Here is a 16,411-nt window from a genome sequence, read left to right on the forward strand (position 1 = left end):
AAAATAACTGAGGGAGTAAAGCATGGAAGAAGGCCTTTGAACTTATCCTTTGTTTGCAATTAACTTTTATAGCATCTGAATTAAAGCTTTAAGGATGTTGCTACTGGACAGGAACTTTTTGCACATAGCTAAGGATTAAACAGCTTTGCAATAATAACCTTTTGAAGTATAATTTTAGAATATTGCTTGTAGTAAGGAACTTTGAAACTATAACTTTAGAATATATGTAAAGGAAACATGCTTATCTCAACACCTTGGCAAAACAGTAAAAAGCAGCTTGAGAAAGGAAGATGAACATCAACATTGATAGTTTTGACCAAGGGAAGCTGGACATCACTGCTATGAGATTTATAGTCTTTGCAATTAAAAGGTGGGCCCACATCTGGAGTCTGGACCGCACCAGCTGGAAGACCTCTTTCTTCTTTCGGAAGTCGGACCCCACCATCTGGGAATACTCCTTTCTGGGGTACATCCTGAGAAAAACTAACTCACAATAGTGTATAGAATTGTGACGTAAAAACTGGGAATAGAAACTGCTGAAAAAAAGCTTATGTGCGCCCCTATAAATATCTGTACGCCCCAACCATCGGGGTGCAGCTGGAGGGAAAACTTCCCCAACTGTACCCAGCGCTGTTTTGCTCATACTTTACCACCTTAATTAATAAATTGATTGCTGCTTGAATATTGGCCTAGTCAAGCTTATAACAATCACCAACTTCTGTTTTTAATGATAATGTAACACTTCAAAGTCCTATTTTCATTAACGAAGTGCTGGCTTACTCTCAAATGCAGGTAGGAATTCATGTGTCTAACTCACTTCAAAACAAACCCGTGTGAAAAACCATTTATGGGACGGAAAGCTGTAACAACCCCAAGGTCATGGGTACGATCAATGCCTGCATGAATCGGCCACTCACTCCAAGAGCTGGACTCGACAATCCTTTTAAGTCCTTTCCAACTCAGACTAAGAAAGAAGAGAAATTACTCTTGCCCAGAACTCCTGAGCTGCTTCCTGGCTGCAATTTCCGTCCCAAAGCATCTTAAGAGCTTTGATGCGTCTGTGGCGCGTCTGCTCTGCCTTCACCTCAGATGACCCTGTCCCCCACAGAACGGCCCGAACGTTTGTGTCGGCTTCCGAAGGGCCGGGAGGGGGCTGAGGGCTGCCTAGCTCCGACGGCGATGAGGCACCGTGGGGCGTGCGTGAGCCCTGACCGAGCCCTGGGTGGGGCGCAGGGGACCCCCGGCCGGGCCCGGGCCCCGCGGCGCCCTCAGGGCGCTCCCGCCGCAAGATGGCGGCGCCGCGGCCCCGCCCGCGCCCGCCTCGCCCAAGATGGCGGCGCGGCCCCGCCCCCGAGCCGCGCGGGCCCCGCACGCGGCAGGGCCGGGCGCGCGCCGCCTCGCGCGGTCGCAGCCGTGACGTAGCGCGGGGCTGTGGCGCATGCGCGGGGCGGGCGGCGATGGCGGCGGCGCGGTCCCGCGCAGGTACCGCGGGCGCGGCGCGAGGGGCCGGGGGCGCGCGGGCCGCGGCGGCTGCCCCGGAGCGGGGCCGGGCCGGGCCGGGGCCGCGGGGCGGACGGGGGCGGCGGGAGGAGGACGAGGAGGGAGGAGGAGAAGGAGGAGGGGGAAGGGGCGGGAAGGCCCCGCTTCCCGCCCGCCCGGCCCGGCGCCGCCGCCGCCTCCGCCTCCGCCTCCCTTTGCCTTTCTCCCGTGCGGCGCTTTCCGCCCGGCGGCGGGGCCCGGACGCGCGGCCGGGAGCGGAGGCTGCCGAGGGGGTAAAGGAGCTCTCACGGGCCCCGGTGGCGAGCGGCGGGCGCGGGCCCAGGGCCGGCGGGAGGCGGCGGGGCTGGTGCGGCCCGGCCCGGCCCGGCCCGCGTGGTTCCCGGCTCCCGAGGCCGCCGGGCCCCGGTGCCCCGGAGCGGAGCGGCCGCGCGGCACCGCGAACGGCGCTCTGCCGCCAGCGCTTCCCCGCGGCCGTGGGAAACAAACAACAAATAGAGATTCTTGGCTCCGCGGAGTCACCTTTCCCTCAGTCTTCCTGGAAATGGGAACGCGTTTTGCGTTTTGAGTCGCGTTAGTCCCATTTCCGAGAAGTGGGAGATGGCGATTGTGCCTTAGGAAAATAAAATAACTTGCCTTACAACTTTCTGTGTTCCCCATACGCGACGCATGTTGCCCTGCAGGCTTTAGGGATGTTAAATTAATATTTCGAGACACTTTGTTTTTGTTTTTTCTTTTCTGGTTTTGAGGTTGTTTTTTTGGTGGTGGTTTTTTTGGTTTGTTTTTAGTTTTTTGGTCGGCTGGGTATTGTTTGGGTTTTTTTATTTGTTTTGTTTTTGGTTTTTTGTATTTTTTTTTTTTAAATTTTTTTTTTGGCCCAGATTTAAAACAGCTTGACGGTGTTTGTTTCAAAGATTGCAGCTGCGCTTTCTTTTACTAGATTGCAGTTACGGAAGATAGACACCCGGGCGATTCTACCTTCTGCCATGGCTCAGTTTGGAGGACAGAAAAATCCCCCTTGGGCTACTCAGTTTACAGCCACTGCGGTGTCTCAGCCAGGTCAGTTTACACTCGGTGTTTGAACCCTGACATCCAGTAGATTTGGAGATTCCATACTTGGGTATGCACTTCAGAGTGGCACGATGCTGGCTAACTTATCTCAGGTCTATTTGGGTGGTTTAAACCGGGAGTTCTTTCCCACAAGAGAGACTTTAAAAGCCGATGCCTGATACTGTCTGTTGGTTTTGTTTGTTATTTGGTTTTCTTAAGGGTGTGAGTAAAATCCCCGGTGAATTTGTATTGATTGTTTCAGTCAATAAACAACGTATCAAGTTAGTCATAGCCCAAGATGTGTAAATTAAATTACCTCCTATTAAATTACATGGTTCTGGACTAAATAATATCAACTCCACTAAGGCATTACAGATTTCTTAAGTGTTGCCCGAGTTTCATTTCCTGGCAGCCTGAATCAATGTTTAAAAAATTATTTTATTCATTTGTTTTATTAATAGATTAGCTATTATCCCTATAGTAGAAAGTTCTCTGAAATTTGTTACTTGGGTGAGAAGGGGGGGTATTTATTTTTTCATGCAGGATTTGATTTTAAAGGTCCCTGTCAGCAGAGGTATTGCCCTAATAATGGTAGAGAGTTTCCTTTGATTTAGCTGAGAAGTGTTATCAATTGCAAGCCGCTGGTTAAAAAACCTGGCTGGCTCCATTTGCACGTTGGCTTACAGCACAGAAGGTTTGAGGCAAGGATGTGGAGCTTGATGCATGATGAATTTTGTTGCTTCCATTTCCAGTTCTGGAGTGCCTTGTGCTTTTCTTGAGTACAAATAGTGTGTAAATTAAATATTGGAGTTGTGTGTGCAGTGTGAAGAGAGCTCAGCAGAGCTGTGGCGCTCAGAGGGTTCCGGACGTGTGGGTTCTGGGTTCTCCTCTCCTGACTGAGTTTTCTTTGCCGAGGTGAATCCTCTGCAGTGTTCCCGTGGGCACTGCTCCACTCTCACACTGTGTATCCCCAGGCAGTGAGCACCCCCCGTGTGCCTCGCAGCGCTTGGTCCCAGTGGGCCTTTTCCTCCGTGCTCCCTTCCCTGCCTGAGCTGTTGCTGTCCCTAAGCAGCTGCCCACAGGCAGTTAGTTTTTCTCTGTTTCTCTGAACTGCTCGCACTTCCCTTATCCAAATGGCACTATCTCCTTCTGTGAGAAAGTCCCTAACAGCTGGAAGGGCTTGGGAATGCGGGAGAGACAAACTTTGCTTTTGGTTCTCGTGTCAGACTGGGGGAGGCCCTGGAGCAGTCAAAGAGTGGGAGCTCCTGGGCTGGACTGTTCTTGGAGTGCGGGCTGATGTGACAGCTGATGCCTCAGAAATAGTGGGGGAAGGGGCAGGACCAGCTCCACGTCCTGTTCCAGAGGGAAAGCTGCACAAAACCTGCCAAGGGGAGGAGCTGGCAGTCATCTTAGAGCTTGCTGAGGTAGGAGCAGGAGGGGGCCCTGGAGGAGGGCTGGATGGAGCATGCATCAGCCTCTTAGCCCTTTTCTAGTGCTTGTGACTCTGCCTGGGCCAGCCCACTTCTGAGCCTCCTTAAATTAGATGAGGTGCAAATGTTGCTGGGGTGGGACTGGTACATCAGTTGCTGGGAGAGTTTTCACCTCTCAATGAGGCCAGCGTCTGCAGGGCTTTGTAGCTGTTCCTCTGACCCAGCAGCACCTGACTCAAACATCAGAGCCGCTAAAGATGTAACGTCTGGTTGCACTTCTGCCTTCTTCCTGTGCTAGCTCCACGTTCCTTCCTGTTCCTGGTGTTCTCTTCACGTGTTGGTGTGCTTTCCTGTTCCTGCTGCAGTACAGCCACCGTGTCTGCCTCCAGCTGCTGTTTTAGTACATATTTGTTCCCCCGCTTTTTTAATTCACAGTACATACAAAGAGCACGGGAGGCATCTTTTGGGAGGTGAGCAGTGCCCTTTGACACTGCTGGGAGCTGAAGAGCAGTGTTTCTGCTTGAACTTGCCCCTTTCAGTGTGAAGCTGTGACCTCCCAGGGAGGCTGTATTCCTGAGGAAGAGGTGCTGTCAGGGCTCAGGTGTGCCGACCAGCCTCAACTGCTGCTCACCCGTGTTGCACCCAAGAAATGGTGCATATTGGCTTATCCTCATGAACCTCAGTGTTAGCAAACTCATTTTTAAAACATCCTTTCAGAGGGTTGGCCAAAGCTGTTACATGAATTTATGCATGCCAGCTGTTTTTATCCAAGTGTCAGGTTCCTTCTCCGAAGCTTTGGGGTGCTTGGGTATGAGGGAAGGAGATCTGGATTTTTGTAACACAAACAACATGATACACAGTTTTTTTCAAGCTGTCAGAAGCAGTGAGTGATTGTGTAGAAACCCAATTTGATAATTGCAAAAAAGGTAGTATCAGTGTTGGGGGTTTGTGTTTTTCATAGTTTTGGTTTAGGGACTTTTTGATGGATTTTTTTTTAAAATATCTGACGTGGATGCTGTCTTGGCCATCCCTGGTGAAGAAGTAACTAAATGAGTTAAAGCTCTTAATTTTTAAGGTGTGGCACACTGGTTGCAGACTGAGTGCTATGTAATGAAGGGTCTGTGATCCCTTTGGGAGTGTTTATTAATTACTCTCTGTGGAATTAGAAGAGGGATGGGCAATTCCAGGTGCCAGCAGAGATCAATATGTGAAGAGAAACTCTTACATGTACCACAGTGAATTTTTGTCTGCTCCTCATCTCATGCTTTTATGCATCACAAGACTAAAACCAGAATAAAGCCCCCACCATGGTGGTTAAGCATTGTTAAAGAATAAATTAAATCATGCCTACTACAGAAAATTACTTTTAACTTGCATAATGATGTGCAAACTCCTGAAACGCCTGCAAAGGAGAATTCCCTCCTCCTCTCTAGCTCTTCATTTTTGGCACCTCTCTGGTTTGTGTCACACTGCTTGCCCCGTGCTGTTTATGGGTTGTGATGAAAAGCCTGGGTTTGTAGAGCTGTGGTGCTGGGGAAGTCCTGGCTCTGCTGTGTTCTGCCCGATTGGTGGTGTTGTCTTTGCTGTACCAAGACTTAATAGCGTTGGAGGGAGGAATGGTGCAGCTGCTGAGAGCTGCAGTGCCTGGAGCTTAGCGCCTTGCTCTTGCTGGTGGCCCTGTGAGGTGACTGAAGAGTGTGTGAGGCCAGGGTGAGCCTGTGCTGAATCTCAGCCCACTGAGGAATAGGAGCTGGTGCGCAGTGTGCTGGCTTGCTGTAAACAGATGTCCCATGACACATGGGCTCAGCCTGGTTTCTGCTGCGTGCCTGTTAAAAGGAGTGGTTTTGGAGTGGGTTGTGTGATGTTTGTATTGCAAGTGTGTGAAGCTTAAAGAAACTTGAAAGCCCAAGGGCCCGATCTCACCATTTTTGACAGCTGTGAGCAGTGTCCCAAGCCCTGCATAGGGTACTCCTTCACTGCAATTCCGATAAACCTACGTCACTGACCAAGGAGACCTATGTAGCTGTGTATTTTGAAGATGTTTCCCTAACTTCTAGGGGTCTTTAGGGTTTTGGGGTAGGAAGAGGGTCTGTCTACTAAATACTGTCTTTGTGTTGGTTGCAACAGGAATGTCTATGACCTAGCCCAGAGCTGCAGCCCAGGACCCCAGTTTCTGTCTGAGCCCTTCCAGCTGGAGGTGCCACACAGTATTTGGTGCCAGTGGGAGTTGTTTGCCCTGGATTTGAAGGAAGGCATCTCCATCACTGTACTTACTGAGATGATTACAAATCCTAAGAAACTATTGTTTGCCGCTGCAGATGCTTGTGGCAGTAGATGTCAATTCCAGACTCATTCTGATTCATTCTCTGTCTCTTGTTTTTCTGTGTGATTTTTCCTTTTTGTTCTCTTCTTTTTTTTTTATTTTAACTCAGTTGCCTAATTAATTGGAGCCTGTTTGACCAAGATGAGTACACAGATGAAAGGCAGTCAGATGAAAGTCCTGGAATACTTCGGGGCAAATCAGTGGGAACAAGATACAGCTTTGAAAAACTTGTTACTACAGGTGTTATCCTTTGAGAGGATCTTGGCTGTCTTGGCTCTTTCTTAGTAGGTTGATCTGCAGTGTTGAAGACAATAGATACCCAGTTAATATTAAATGCTCAAAAACTGACAGTAGAGATGGCAAAATTTCTTGGTTTTCCTTAGTTGACAAAATGGGATAAGGGTCTTAGGATGGGCTGGGAATTGCTTGGAATAATTCTGGGTCATGCTGAAATGGAAATTGCCATTCACTGAAGAGCTGAATGGTCCCAAGGTCTGGTTTTGGGAATAAGCATTTTTGTGGGTACTGTTGGTACACAGAGTAGGAGAAAACTTGTGGAATTTGCTTTTGGTAATGCTTCCCAACTGCATCCCCCTGTGCTGGAACAACATTAGGATGGAACTTTGGACTGAATGACAATAGCTGGCATAGTCACACATGTTCAAAGGTAACAGCATGCAGCAAATTTCTGCACTAATGGGAATTTCTGCTCGGCATGTGGAAGTAAGAGGAGAAAGATGAATGCTTTGACTGAGCCAGCAAAGTGTTACAGCCAAGAAAAGTGAAAGTTGTCCCAGGATAGAGCAGCAAAGCTTTTAAATTATATTTAAAGGTCTGTTTAAGGTGTGCTATGTGAGACAGTGGTGAGGATGCAGTTGAGGGTGTCCTTCTGGATGGTCCAAACTGCACATGCAAATTGAAGCTGGTGATCAAGCAGGAGGCAAGAGGATGAAGACAGTGGAGGGTTTGTCATGAGAGAAGCCTCAAATTTTGTTTGCTGGCTTCTAAAGAAATGCAAATTTTGGAATTTTCCAGGGGGGGAAGTTAATTAAATGTTGTACACTGCAGAATGCTTGATTTCACTTTTAAAATACTGTTACTTCCTGGAATGCTTATGTGGCAATATTTGATACAGATCATAGTGATAGGAATTATTTTATGTATTTCTTTCCTGTTTCATTCCATAATTATAAGGTGATCATTGCCATCAGCTAAGACTGCTCTGCTGGAAAGGCAGCGTGGTAGGAAGGGTGACATTATTCAGGACCTGTAGAGTTGGCTACAACATTATGGTTACAATCACCAGCTACAAGCAGTGTTTTACTGCATGCCTGGATCAGGAATGAAAGGTTCATTTTGCATCAGTAAGAACAGTGTGGAGCACAAACTCTGCAGGAATACTGTAAATCTGTTCCTCATTCCATTGCGTGTCTTTGATGGCTTTGGAAGAGAGAAGAATCGTGTTAATCTTGAATGTTGCTTGGCTCTGAAGATGGCCGGCTGACCTGTTTTTGCTGGCAGTGTTTCCCTGCCCAGTTTCTCTCTGGTTTTATTTAAGCATGTGGACTAGACTGATGGTTTCATGAAGTGATATTTGATCATGCAGCTGCCGATAACTTTTTGAAAAAGTCCTGCCAGAGAGGGAGCAGGTTTCCAGATACATTTGCAGGTTTTTTTGCCGAGATTTGCATTTTGCAGGGCTCCATGTCACCCAAAAGATCCATCTGTAAACCTTGAGTATACCTTGATCAGAAGCATAGCCTGTGCATATCTGCTCTTCATGATTTGCTTATGTTCTGTGGTGAATTAAAAGCTGGCATGACAATAAAATAAACGAATCTTTCCTTGTAGGCAGTTTGAGTCTGGGCAGCACAAACCCTTCCTATTAAGAGCTGGAGAGAGCTCGAGTCTCCTTATACATGCAGACTGATTTAAACTGTTGTTACAAGGCTGTTCCTTCTCCACCAGCCCCCACTTCACAGGGGACAAAGACAGCACTGAGTGAAGCAAAAACTTGGTGATTTCAGAGGACGCGTTCCATAAGCCTGTCTTTCATAGATGCTGTTACAGTAAAGCTTTCTCTGGCCCTCAATAGAATGCGATGGATTAATTTACAGAGCAGAGCAGCAATCTTCATTTGGGTCATCCAGAGCCTGGAATACCTTCAAGAAAGTACACGGGGGTGAGGGTGGGTGCGGGTGGGTTTGGCAACTACAGAGCTGTAAAATCACGAGTGGCTCCAGAGAAGGAAGTGTAATGGTCTCTGCTCCTCTGCTGTGGTTCCCTGTTGGTAGATGAATGTAGAAGAAAAGCTTGGTAGGTCAGTTCAGACGAGAAGCTAGCGGGATGCGATCCTTTGTCTTGACTTTTGGAACTTGGTTCAGCGCCTCGGCGAGCCTGGCTGAGGCGCGGAGCACCGCGTCCCGCGAGAGCCGGGCCGGCTGCGGGCGCTCACGGGCCGTGTTCCCTCCGCAGCTGCCCTGGGCGTGCAGCAGCCCTCGCTGCTGGGAGCCTCCCCGACCATCTACACGCAGCAGACGGCGCTGGCAGCCGCGGGGCTGACCACGCAGACCCCCACCAACTACCAGCTGAGCCAGAGCGCCGCGCTCCAGCAGCAGGCGGCAGCCGCGGCCGCGGCCCTGCAGCAGGTAAAGCACACACAGCGGCCGGCGCTCCCCGAACTGCGTAAAGCTAAAGGACCCAGGAGGAAAGGAGAATGGAAAATGGTGAACATTGCAGTGTGAACCTGTCTTATCGATGGCGGGAGGGGGGGACTATAGCTGGCAGTGGTGGGATTAGTCTGTGAAGGTGGGAAGATGGGCTGTGGAGGAGCTGGTTTTTAGCTGTGGAAAGCCCTTTGGGAGAATGGGTTTTGCTGCATCTAAAAAGAATCTCAAGTATCTCCCATCACTATGTATATATACATCCCCTATGGGATTTTGCATGATTTTGTAATGTACCTTAAATACTGTCTTAAGTATCAGGCTTAACACAAATCGCTAACTTTAGCTAGAAAGAGAACAGCAGGGCCCACTCTAAAGGCTCAGAATATTTTTAATGAAAATTATATACATTGATATTATTCGTTATTTTTAAATTAAAATTGTTACATGTTAATTGGTTTTATCTAGAACTTGCTAAGCGGGTAACTTAGATTTGATATTATTGTGGTAATAATTCTCCTGTTTATGAAATATTTTGCTTTTGTCTGTTTCAGCAATATTCACAACCTCAGCAGACTCTCTATAGTGTACAACAACAGGTTTGTCTGATTCTTACTGTGTACATCACAAATAACTTTAAAATAATGTTGATTGTGTGTCTTGTAGGATTTGTCTCCGAAATCATCCTCATGTGGGAAGTTGTTAAAGAAACTTAAGTAATACTTTGTGTGGCAAAAGAGAGCTTGAAGTTCATAAACTTGGAAAGATGTATGCAGAATGGAAACCTGCCTACCTTCCTGCAAAAACAAATTTTAAAACTACGTACTTTTCCATGTGTAAATGATTCTCTGCTGAACTTTGCTCCAAACAGGGCCGTGTATTTTAACTGCTGGAAAGACGCTGTCCAAAAACGTTCCCTTTTGGATTTTTATTATGATCTTCTAACTTAACAGGATTTTTTAAAAAGAATAAAAGTACAAGGGAATTATGTGCCTAAGCTGTTCCAGCTGCCAAAATTTTTTTGGTATTGCTATTAACTTTCAGTTCAAAAAAATTTAGCATTTTTCCTTTCTGTATAAACCTGGGTTATACAATCTCAAAATTAACCCCACAAGCACAGTTTTACAGATGTGCAAACTGCTGAAATGATCAAGCCCTAAAGGACTATTAACTGACTCAGATTAAGCAAAAACTCTTACTTGTAAAGAGGAGGTAGAATTGTACAATTTCCTTAAGCATATAAAATTAATTTATAACTTTATTTATTTTAAGTTGCAGCAACCTCAGCAGACCCTTTTAACTCAGGTTAGTTTGGTTTTATTGTTTGGTCTTCATCCCCAAACACAGATAATGCAAGAGTGCAAATTTGTGACATCTTGGTATTTTAATCTGTAAAAGAACTGATATGAATGGACATTTTATTGGTACAGGTTTATTTTATCCAGATGTTAAAATATGCATAGCCTTGATTTCAAAAATTTATAGCAACCACTTTTCCTTAAACTTGAAGGGAACATGTGTGTTGATTATATTTTAATTTTTTTTTGTTTGAACTTCAAGTGTCCAGTTGTTTTGCAGTAAATAACAAATGGGGGAAATCTTTCTCTTCTTTGTGAAGGAATTTAATTTCCTGTATTAACAGTATGTGTATAAAGAGGTTTAAAAAGAATCTTGCTGAGCTTGACGGGTTTAAAACATGCAGCCATTAACACATTGCAAACTTCTCTAGTCCCTTTTTCACTTGAACTTTTAAACAGGCTTTAAAAAGGTAAAAATGTTTGACTTGATTTCATTACCTTGCTGTGTTCTGCTTTTGACCTGTTGAGTTAGGGAAGGGTTTGTGTTGTTCTCAGCCTTTACTGACTTCTAATATTCCAGGTGGGATATAAATGCAGAATGACCTCTTAAGTGTTTATTCCTAGCAAAGCTGGGAGTTTATCTCCACTTCAGGCCCACTGTGTGGGTTGCCTGTAGACAATAATGCAGTCATCATGCTTTTTGTCTGGACAAGGTACATTTTTGGGGGAAGCTGACTCTTGTAAAAAAGAAGGATAAACAAAACCAGTCTTCATTCAAAGTAAGAAACATGTCATCTTCAAAAAAAACCAGCAACCCAACAAAACCCACAAGAAACTTCCACGGTCTGAAAATGTCTATTCTAGATGCTCTAGTCACGTTAAACTGCTGTCTCCGTGGCTGAAGGAGCTGTTCCCTGTCAGCGTGGCAGCTGTTACAGCACTGAGCCTTGGCTTTGCTTTGCTTGCAGCCGGCGGTCGCGCTCCCCACCAGCCTGAGCCTGTCCACGCCGCAGCCGGCAGCGCAGATCACCGTCTCCTACCCCGCGCCCCGCTCCAGCCAGCAGCAAACCCAGCCACAGAAGCAGCGTGTCTTCACTGGCGTGGTCACTAAGCTACACGACACCTTTGGCTTTGTGGATGAAGATGTGTTTTTTCAGCTCAGGTAAGCTGTGAGCGCTCGCCTGCGGATGTACTCTGTGATCCTCTCGGTAGCCAAAGGTGTAGATGATTGCACACCAATTCTGTGTGCAACGGTGTGTTGTTTTCATTCGACAGTGAAAGTCAGGGAGGTTAATAGATCCTGAGTCTGAGGTACTTCATGTGAATTTTTGAATTTTTTTTAATACAAAGCCCAAAGGTGGGAGACCCAGAGGTTACTAGCTTCGTGTAATAGGAAATTGCAGAATTTGTGGGTGATTAAAAGCACAAAACCTGCTGTCTGCGTGTCTTAAATTGGTACTGTTTGGGGAACTTTTTCCTTATGGCCAAAGACAGGGAATTGCTAAGTTCCTGTGCATACCTGAACTGAAGCAGGTAGCACTAATGCTGAATTTGGGGGTAGATGCTCTTCCCGTAAGCTTTTTTAATGAATTTTGCCTACTTTCTCCCACCTTCAAATGAAACGTGCAAAAAACCTATCTGAAAAAGCCTCTCACATACGTTTTCTGTAACATTTGCAGTGCTGTTAAAGGCAAGACGCCTCAGGTGGGTGACAGAGTTCTGGTAGAAGCTACTTACAACCCCAACATGCCGTTCAAATGGAATGCCCAGAGGATCCAGACGCTGCCCAACCAGGTAGGTGTGGCTGCCCGGTGCCGGGGCAGCGGCCGGCCCAGGTGGAGCTGCCTCCCGACCCGCTGTGTCTCCCTAGAACCAGAGCCAGGCGCAGCCGCTGCTGAAGACGCCGCCGGCCGTCCTGCAGCCCCTGGCGCAGCAGACCTTCGGCGTGCAGGCGCAGCCGCAGCCGCAGTCCCTGCTGCAGGCACAGATCTCTGCGGCCTCCATCACACCTCTGCTCCAGACGCAGCCTCAGCCGCTGCTGCAGCAGCCACAGCAGAAAGGTGCTCCTTCAGTGCGCGCTTCTTGGGGGGTCGCTTTGGTGCTCAGTGGGTGATGGTTATTTTCTTGTTGATCAGAAGGTGGAAGTAATAGCTGAAATAATACGGAGAGGACTCCGCTGAGTTTTCAGATTGAATATGTCTTCCTGCACCTTTGTGCGAGGCACATTGCCTGCAGTAGCTCAGAAATCACCTGGTTAGTGAATTCCCCATGGACTCCCGTTCATGTTAAGATTTTGTAATCCAAAAGCAAATTCAATGTAATTTTTGTTCTTTCTCAGACAAGCTGGGGAGTTGAAAGTATTAATAGCAGTGCAGTCCTTCAGCATCTTCTGCAGTTTTCCACAAAATCAGGTTTCGCAGTTGTGTTCTTAAAGCTATTGCTGCTTTGCTTATTAACTTCAGTTAGCCAGGTTGGCATCTGAGAGAAGAAACGCTGGCAAACATGGCAAATCTAAAACAAAGGTTGTGAAGTCTCTTGAACTTTGAGTGGCTGAGGAATCAGTGGTAGAAGTGATAATATTAGGACCGGTCTGAACACAGTAAAAGCAAGGGCAGAAGAACCAAAGCAGAACTGTTTTGCATAAATGCTTACTACGGTCTGATTAGTCCTAGTCGTTCGTTGGTGTTTAGTAACATTTGCTCCACTTAAGTCACTTGGTTAAATGCCTTGAGGCAAAGAAATTACATGCTGAGGGATTGATGTAGCAGTATAATGATTGATTATTATATTATTATTATAATTGTAGCAGTATAGTACATTGATTTAGAACAGTTTTTCAGGGTGCCAGTTATTTTTATGTATGAATAGCCTTAAAATGAGGGTTTCAATTTTCCTTCAGTTCAATCAGTAGGTAGTATATCTGTAATTTAAGTTTTTGAAAAGGCTTAGCTGTTTATTAAGATGAATTCTATGTGCTAGGTTATATTAGCTTCCATCTCAAGAAGACGCTTTTAAGCCAATTTCACTTGGATACAGTTTTCCTCAGTGAAGAAAAGCTTAGGTCTCTTGAGTTTCTCTGGGTGGGTGTCAATAATGGATAAATCTGACAGTAGAGTTAGGTTAGAAAATGTACACAAGGGAAGCAGCTGTAAGCAGCAGTGTTTGCCAAGTGTAGGTAGTTGTCCTCTGTTCTGTATTGATGCTGTACATTCTGTTCAGGTGGTTTGCTGCAGCCCCCAGTCCGTCTGGTTTCACAGCCACAACCGGCTCGAAGACTGGACCCACCATCCAGATTTTCTGGGAGGAATGACCGAGGTGGAGACCCTATGCCAAACCGAAAAGATGACAGGAGGTACGTAGACCGGACTGAGATCCAAGCATTCCAGCAAGACCTTTACTCACCCAGAGCTGAGCTGCTTGCTCCAGAGTGGGTCAGCAAGACCCACAAGTGGTTTTACCCTTAGGAATTAGGGAAGAGTTCTTATCTACCAGAAAGTAAGGGGTTCTGTAATCAGTTTCCCTTGTAAAGAGACTGTACTGAAACTTCCCTTGTTTGAGTTGTCTCTGACAGGTCTGACTTCTGTTGTGCTAGAAATCACTTTGTCTGACCAGCCTGCAAAAATATTTGCATTCTGTGTGTTTTCTTGAAGTCGTGAAAGAGAGCGAGAGAGACGCAGGTCCCGGGAAAGATCTCCCCAGAGGAAACGCTCCCGGGAGCGATCGCCCCGACGGGAGAGGGAGAGGTCCCCGCGCAGACCGCGGCGCGTCGTTCCTCGTTACACCGTGCAGTTCTCCAAGTTCTCATTGGACTGGTATGTTTATAGTGCCAGATGTTTGCCTACAGTGCACTTCATCGTGGCACAGCTGCTGTGAGCTGTGTCAGCCCACGTGGGCGTTGGATGATGATCCTGACTGCAGAAGGGTCAAGTATGTAATGGCTAAGAACCTTGTATGGTGAACCTGTTGGAGGTCTTTAGAGTGCTATTGCAAAATAGCTTTATAGCATTGTTTAGTGAATGTTCCATAACGTGCAGACACCTGAATTGGAAGAGTGTTTAATAGTTACCTTTTTTAAACTTCATCCATGACATTCAAACGCAATGTTCTTGAGATTTTACATATGCAGCATCAAATATACAGTGGTTGTATTGCCAATTAATGTACCTCTTGATGATGTACTTTGTTAAAAGCTCCTAATTGCTGTATCTTTAAATACTGCCATGTCTTTCAGCCGTAGCTGTGATATGATGGAGCTGAGGAGGCGTTACCAGAACTTGTATATCCCCAGTGACTTCTTTGATGCTCAGTTTACGTGGGTGGATGCTTTCCCTATGTCTAGACCATTTCAGCTGGGAAACTACTGTAATTTCTATGTAATGCATAGAGAAGTAGATCCTATAGACAAGAACGCTGCTGTCCTTGATCCACCTGATGCTGATCATCTCTACAGTGCTAAGGTTTGTGTGCTTTTCCATTGATTAGAAATTTTTTATCAATAGGGTGCAAAAGTGGGTATAACTGAACTGAAGACATTCTGCAGCCATTGGAGCAAAGTACAGTGTTTTAAACTTTTCAGTAGAAAGCTAGTACGTAGAGCTTAGGGAATCAAACTCAAATTCAGTTTGTTTTTCTGTTGCTAGAGCTGTGCTAAATCTTGTGCTTGCAGAGGGCTCTTCCATTGTCTGCACTCAGTTGCAGTGATGTGATTATAGGAAAGAAAGCCAGCTCCTGCAAGGTCTCTGAATGATTTCTTAGGCAATTCATTTTGAGTAGTTAATGGAGTCCTTTTTATTCCTTCAATATGAACTTGATGGAAAATCTTGAAAGCAGGAAGGAGTGATGATGTTTTAAACCTATTCCATTGCTGAAATAATCTGTGGAAAAAAATAACTGAACTCTTTCTGTGCAATTTGTGTTATTCTGTTTAGTGGTATTTTCTTTCCTTCTTTCCTGTTCATCTCAATATTTATTTTGTTTGAAGTAGATTGAGATCTATCTTTAACATGTAATACTTCTAACACAGATTGCCCTAAAAATCTCAGACCTGTTTTAATGACAGACTTCAAATGAAACAGGTTTTAGGAACATGTTTTGATAAAGGCATCTTTTTTATATGATTACAGCCCTTGATGCAGCATAGTTTGGCATTCAGATAGAGAGAGACTTAACTTACTTTTCTGTACAAAAGCCATAAAGCCTTTGCTCGAGTATCAGATATGCTGGTTCTTCAGTCTGTTTGTGCAGAGCCAGAGCTGCCTTTCAGAAGGCTGAGCTTTGAAGCACAGTAACTGAGAAGGAGCATTCTGTTTTGCCATACACCTGTTTAGGGTATAGAGCAGCCTTGTGAAGCTTTGGTGTGTGTGTGTGCCAGTTGTGGTCGTTGTTCATCAGTTGTGGTGAGGCCTTCACCAGAGTGCTCTGACTTGCACCACAGGTGATGCTGATGGCTAGTCCCAGCATGGAAGATCTCTACCACAAGTCATGTGCTCTGGCTGAGGATCCCCAAGAACTTCGTGATGGATTTCAGCATCCTGCTAGACTTGTAAAGGTAAGTATGCTTCCATGCCAGACATTTTGGCAATAAAGGTTGGTTATGGAGCTTTACTGTTTTTGACAGTAAGAGAGGAGCTTGTAGACAGCTGAATGATGACTTCATTTTCCCTCTGAAGAGACCTAGTTTATATGTCAATTCTTTTTCCACTTTATAGGAGCTTCACATTTACTGCTTTGTTCCACTTAGTTTAACTAAAATAATTAACTTTGTTAGCTGCTTTTTACAAGCACTTACTGATTTTGTAAGGGCTCAGCTGTGAAGAGAATACCCATGAAGCAACAGTTAAGCAGCCATTGTGTTAAGTGATGCTTAAACCATTAAACTGAACGAGCTGTAAGTGCTGTGGTGTTTCAGGACAGCACACTTGTTTTCCAGTTAAATTCTAACTTACAGCAGATGGGAATACTTTCATTTATAGGCATGATGCTCTTGTGGTCTCACCTTCCATAGATTTTCTTCTTCGCTTTTAAGCAGGCACATCTATGAATGTGTATCAGAGTTAAGACACCATTTAAGTTACTCTCTGTCTTTTGAGTTAAAAAGGTTTTAATTGCAAAGGGACAAGGCACACCAGTAAACAAACTTGATGGAAAATC

At 45.8% G+C, this 16,411-nt stretch overlaps 1 protein-coding gene and 1 non-coding gene across 7 annotated transcripts in view; both read left to right on the top strand.

Moving 5' to 3' along the window:
• Positions 1–1,362: 1,362 nt before the first annotated feature.
• Positions 1,363–16,411, top strand: part of CCAR1 (cell division cycle and apoptosis regulator 1) — a 28,692-nt gene continuing 13,643 nt past the window's right edge. The window contains exons 1-12 of one of the 6 annotated variants that reach the window (XM_038140506.1): positions 1,363–1,482; positions 2,438–2,556; positions 8,776–9,026; positions 9,518–9,562; positions 10,236–10,268; positions 11,230–11,423; positions 11,941–12,055; positions 12,132–12,321; positions 13,481–13,613; positions 13,912–14,073; positions 14,493–14,718; positions 15,696–15,809. In XM_038140506.1, coding sequence (XP_037996434.1) covers positions 1,439–1,482; positions 2,438–2,556; positions 8,776–9,026; positions 9,518–9,562; positions 10,236–10,268; positions 11,230–11,423; positions 11,941–12,055; positions 12,132–12,321; positions 13,481–13,613; positions 13,912–14,073; positions 14,493–14,718; positions 15,696–15,809 — 1,626 coding nt within the window. In that variant the 5' untranslated portion in view covers positions 1,363–1,438. The remainder of the gene's footprint in view (positions 1,483–2,437; positions 2,557–8,775; positions 9,027–9,517; positions 9,563–10,235; positions 10,269–11,229; positions 11,424–11,940; positions 12,056–12,131; positions 12,322–13,480; positions 13,614–13,911; positions 14,074–14,492; positions 14,719–15,695; positions 15,810–16,411) is intronic. The other 5 variants (XM_038140507.1, XM_038140509.1, XM_038140511.1 and 2 more) reach the window with 5 other exon arrangements.
• LOC119702944 lies at positions 15,096–15,159 on the top strand. The gene has a single exon (XR_005257492.1). It is a non-coding gene; the product is annotated as a small nucleolar RNA SNORD98 (small nucleolar RNA).

Source organism: Motacilla alba, chromosome 6 (genome assembly GCF_015832195.1).
Source record: "Motacilla alba alba isolate MOTALB_02 chromosome 6, Motacilla_alba_V1.0_pri, whole genome shotgun sequence".
NCBI classification, from domain to species: Eukaryota; Metazoa; Chordata; class Aves; order Passeriformes; family Motacillidae; genus Motacilla; species Motacilla alba.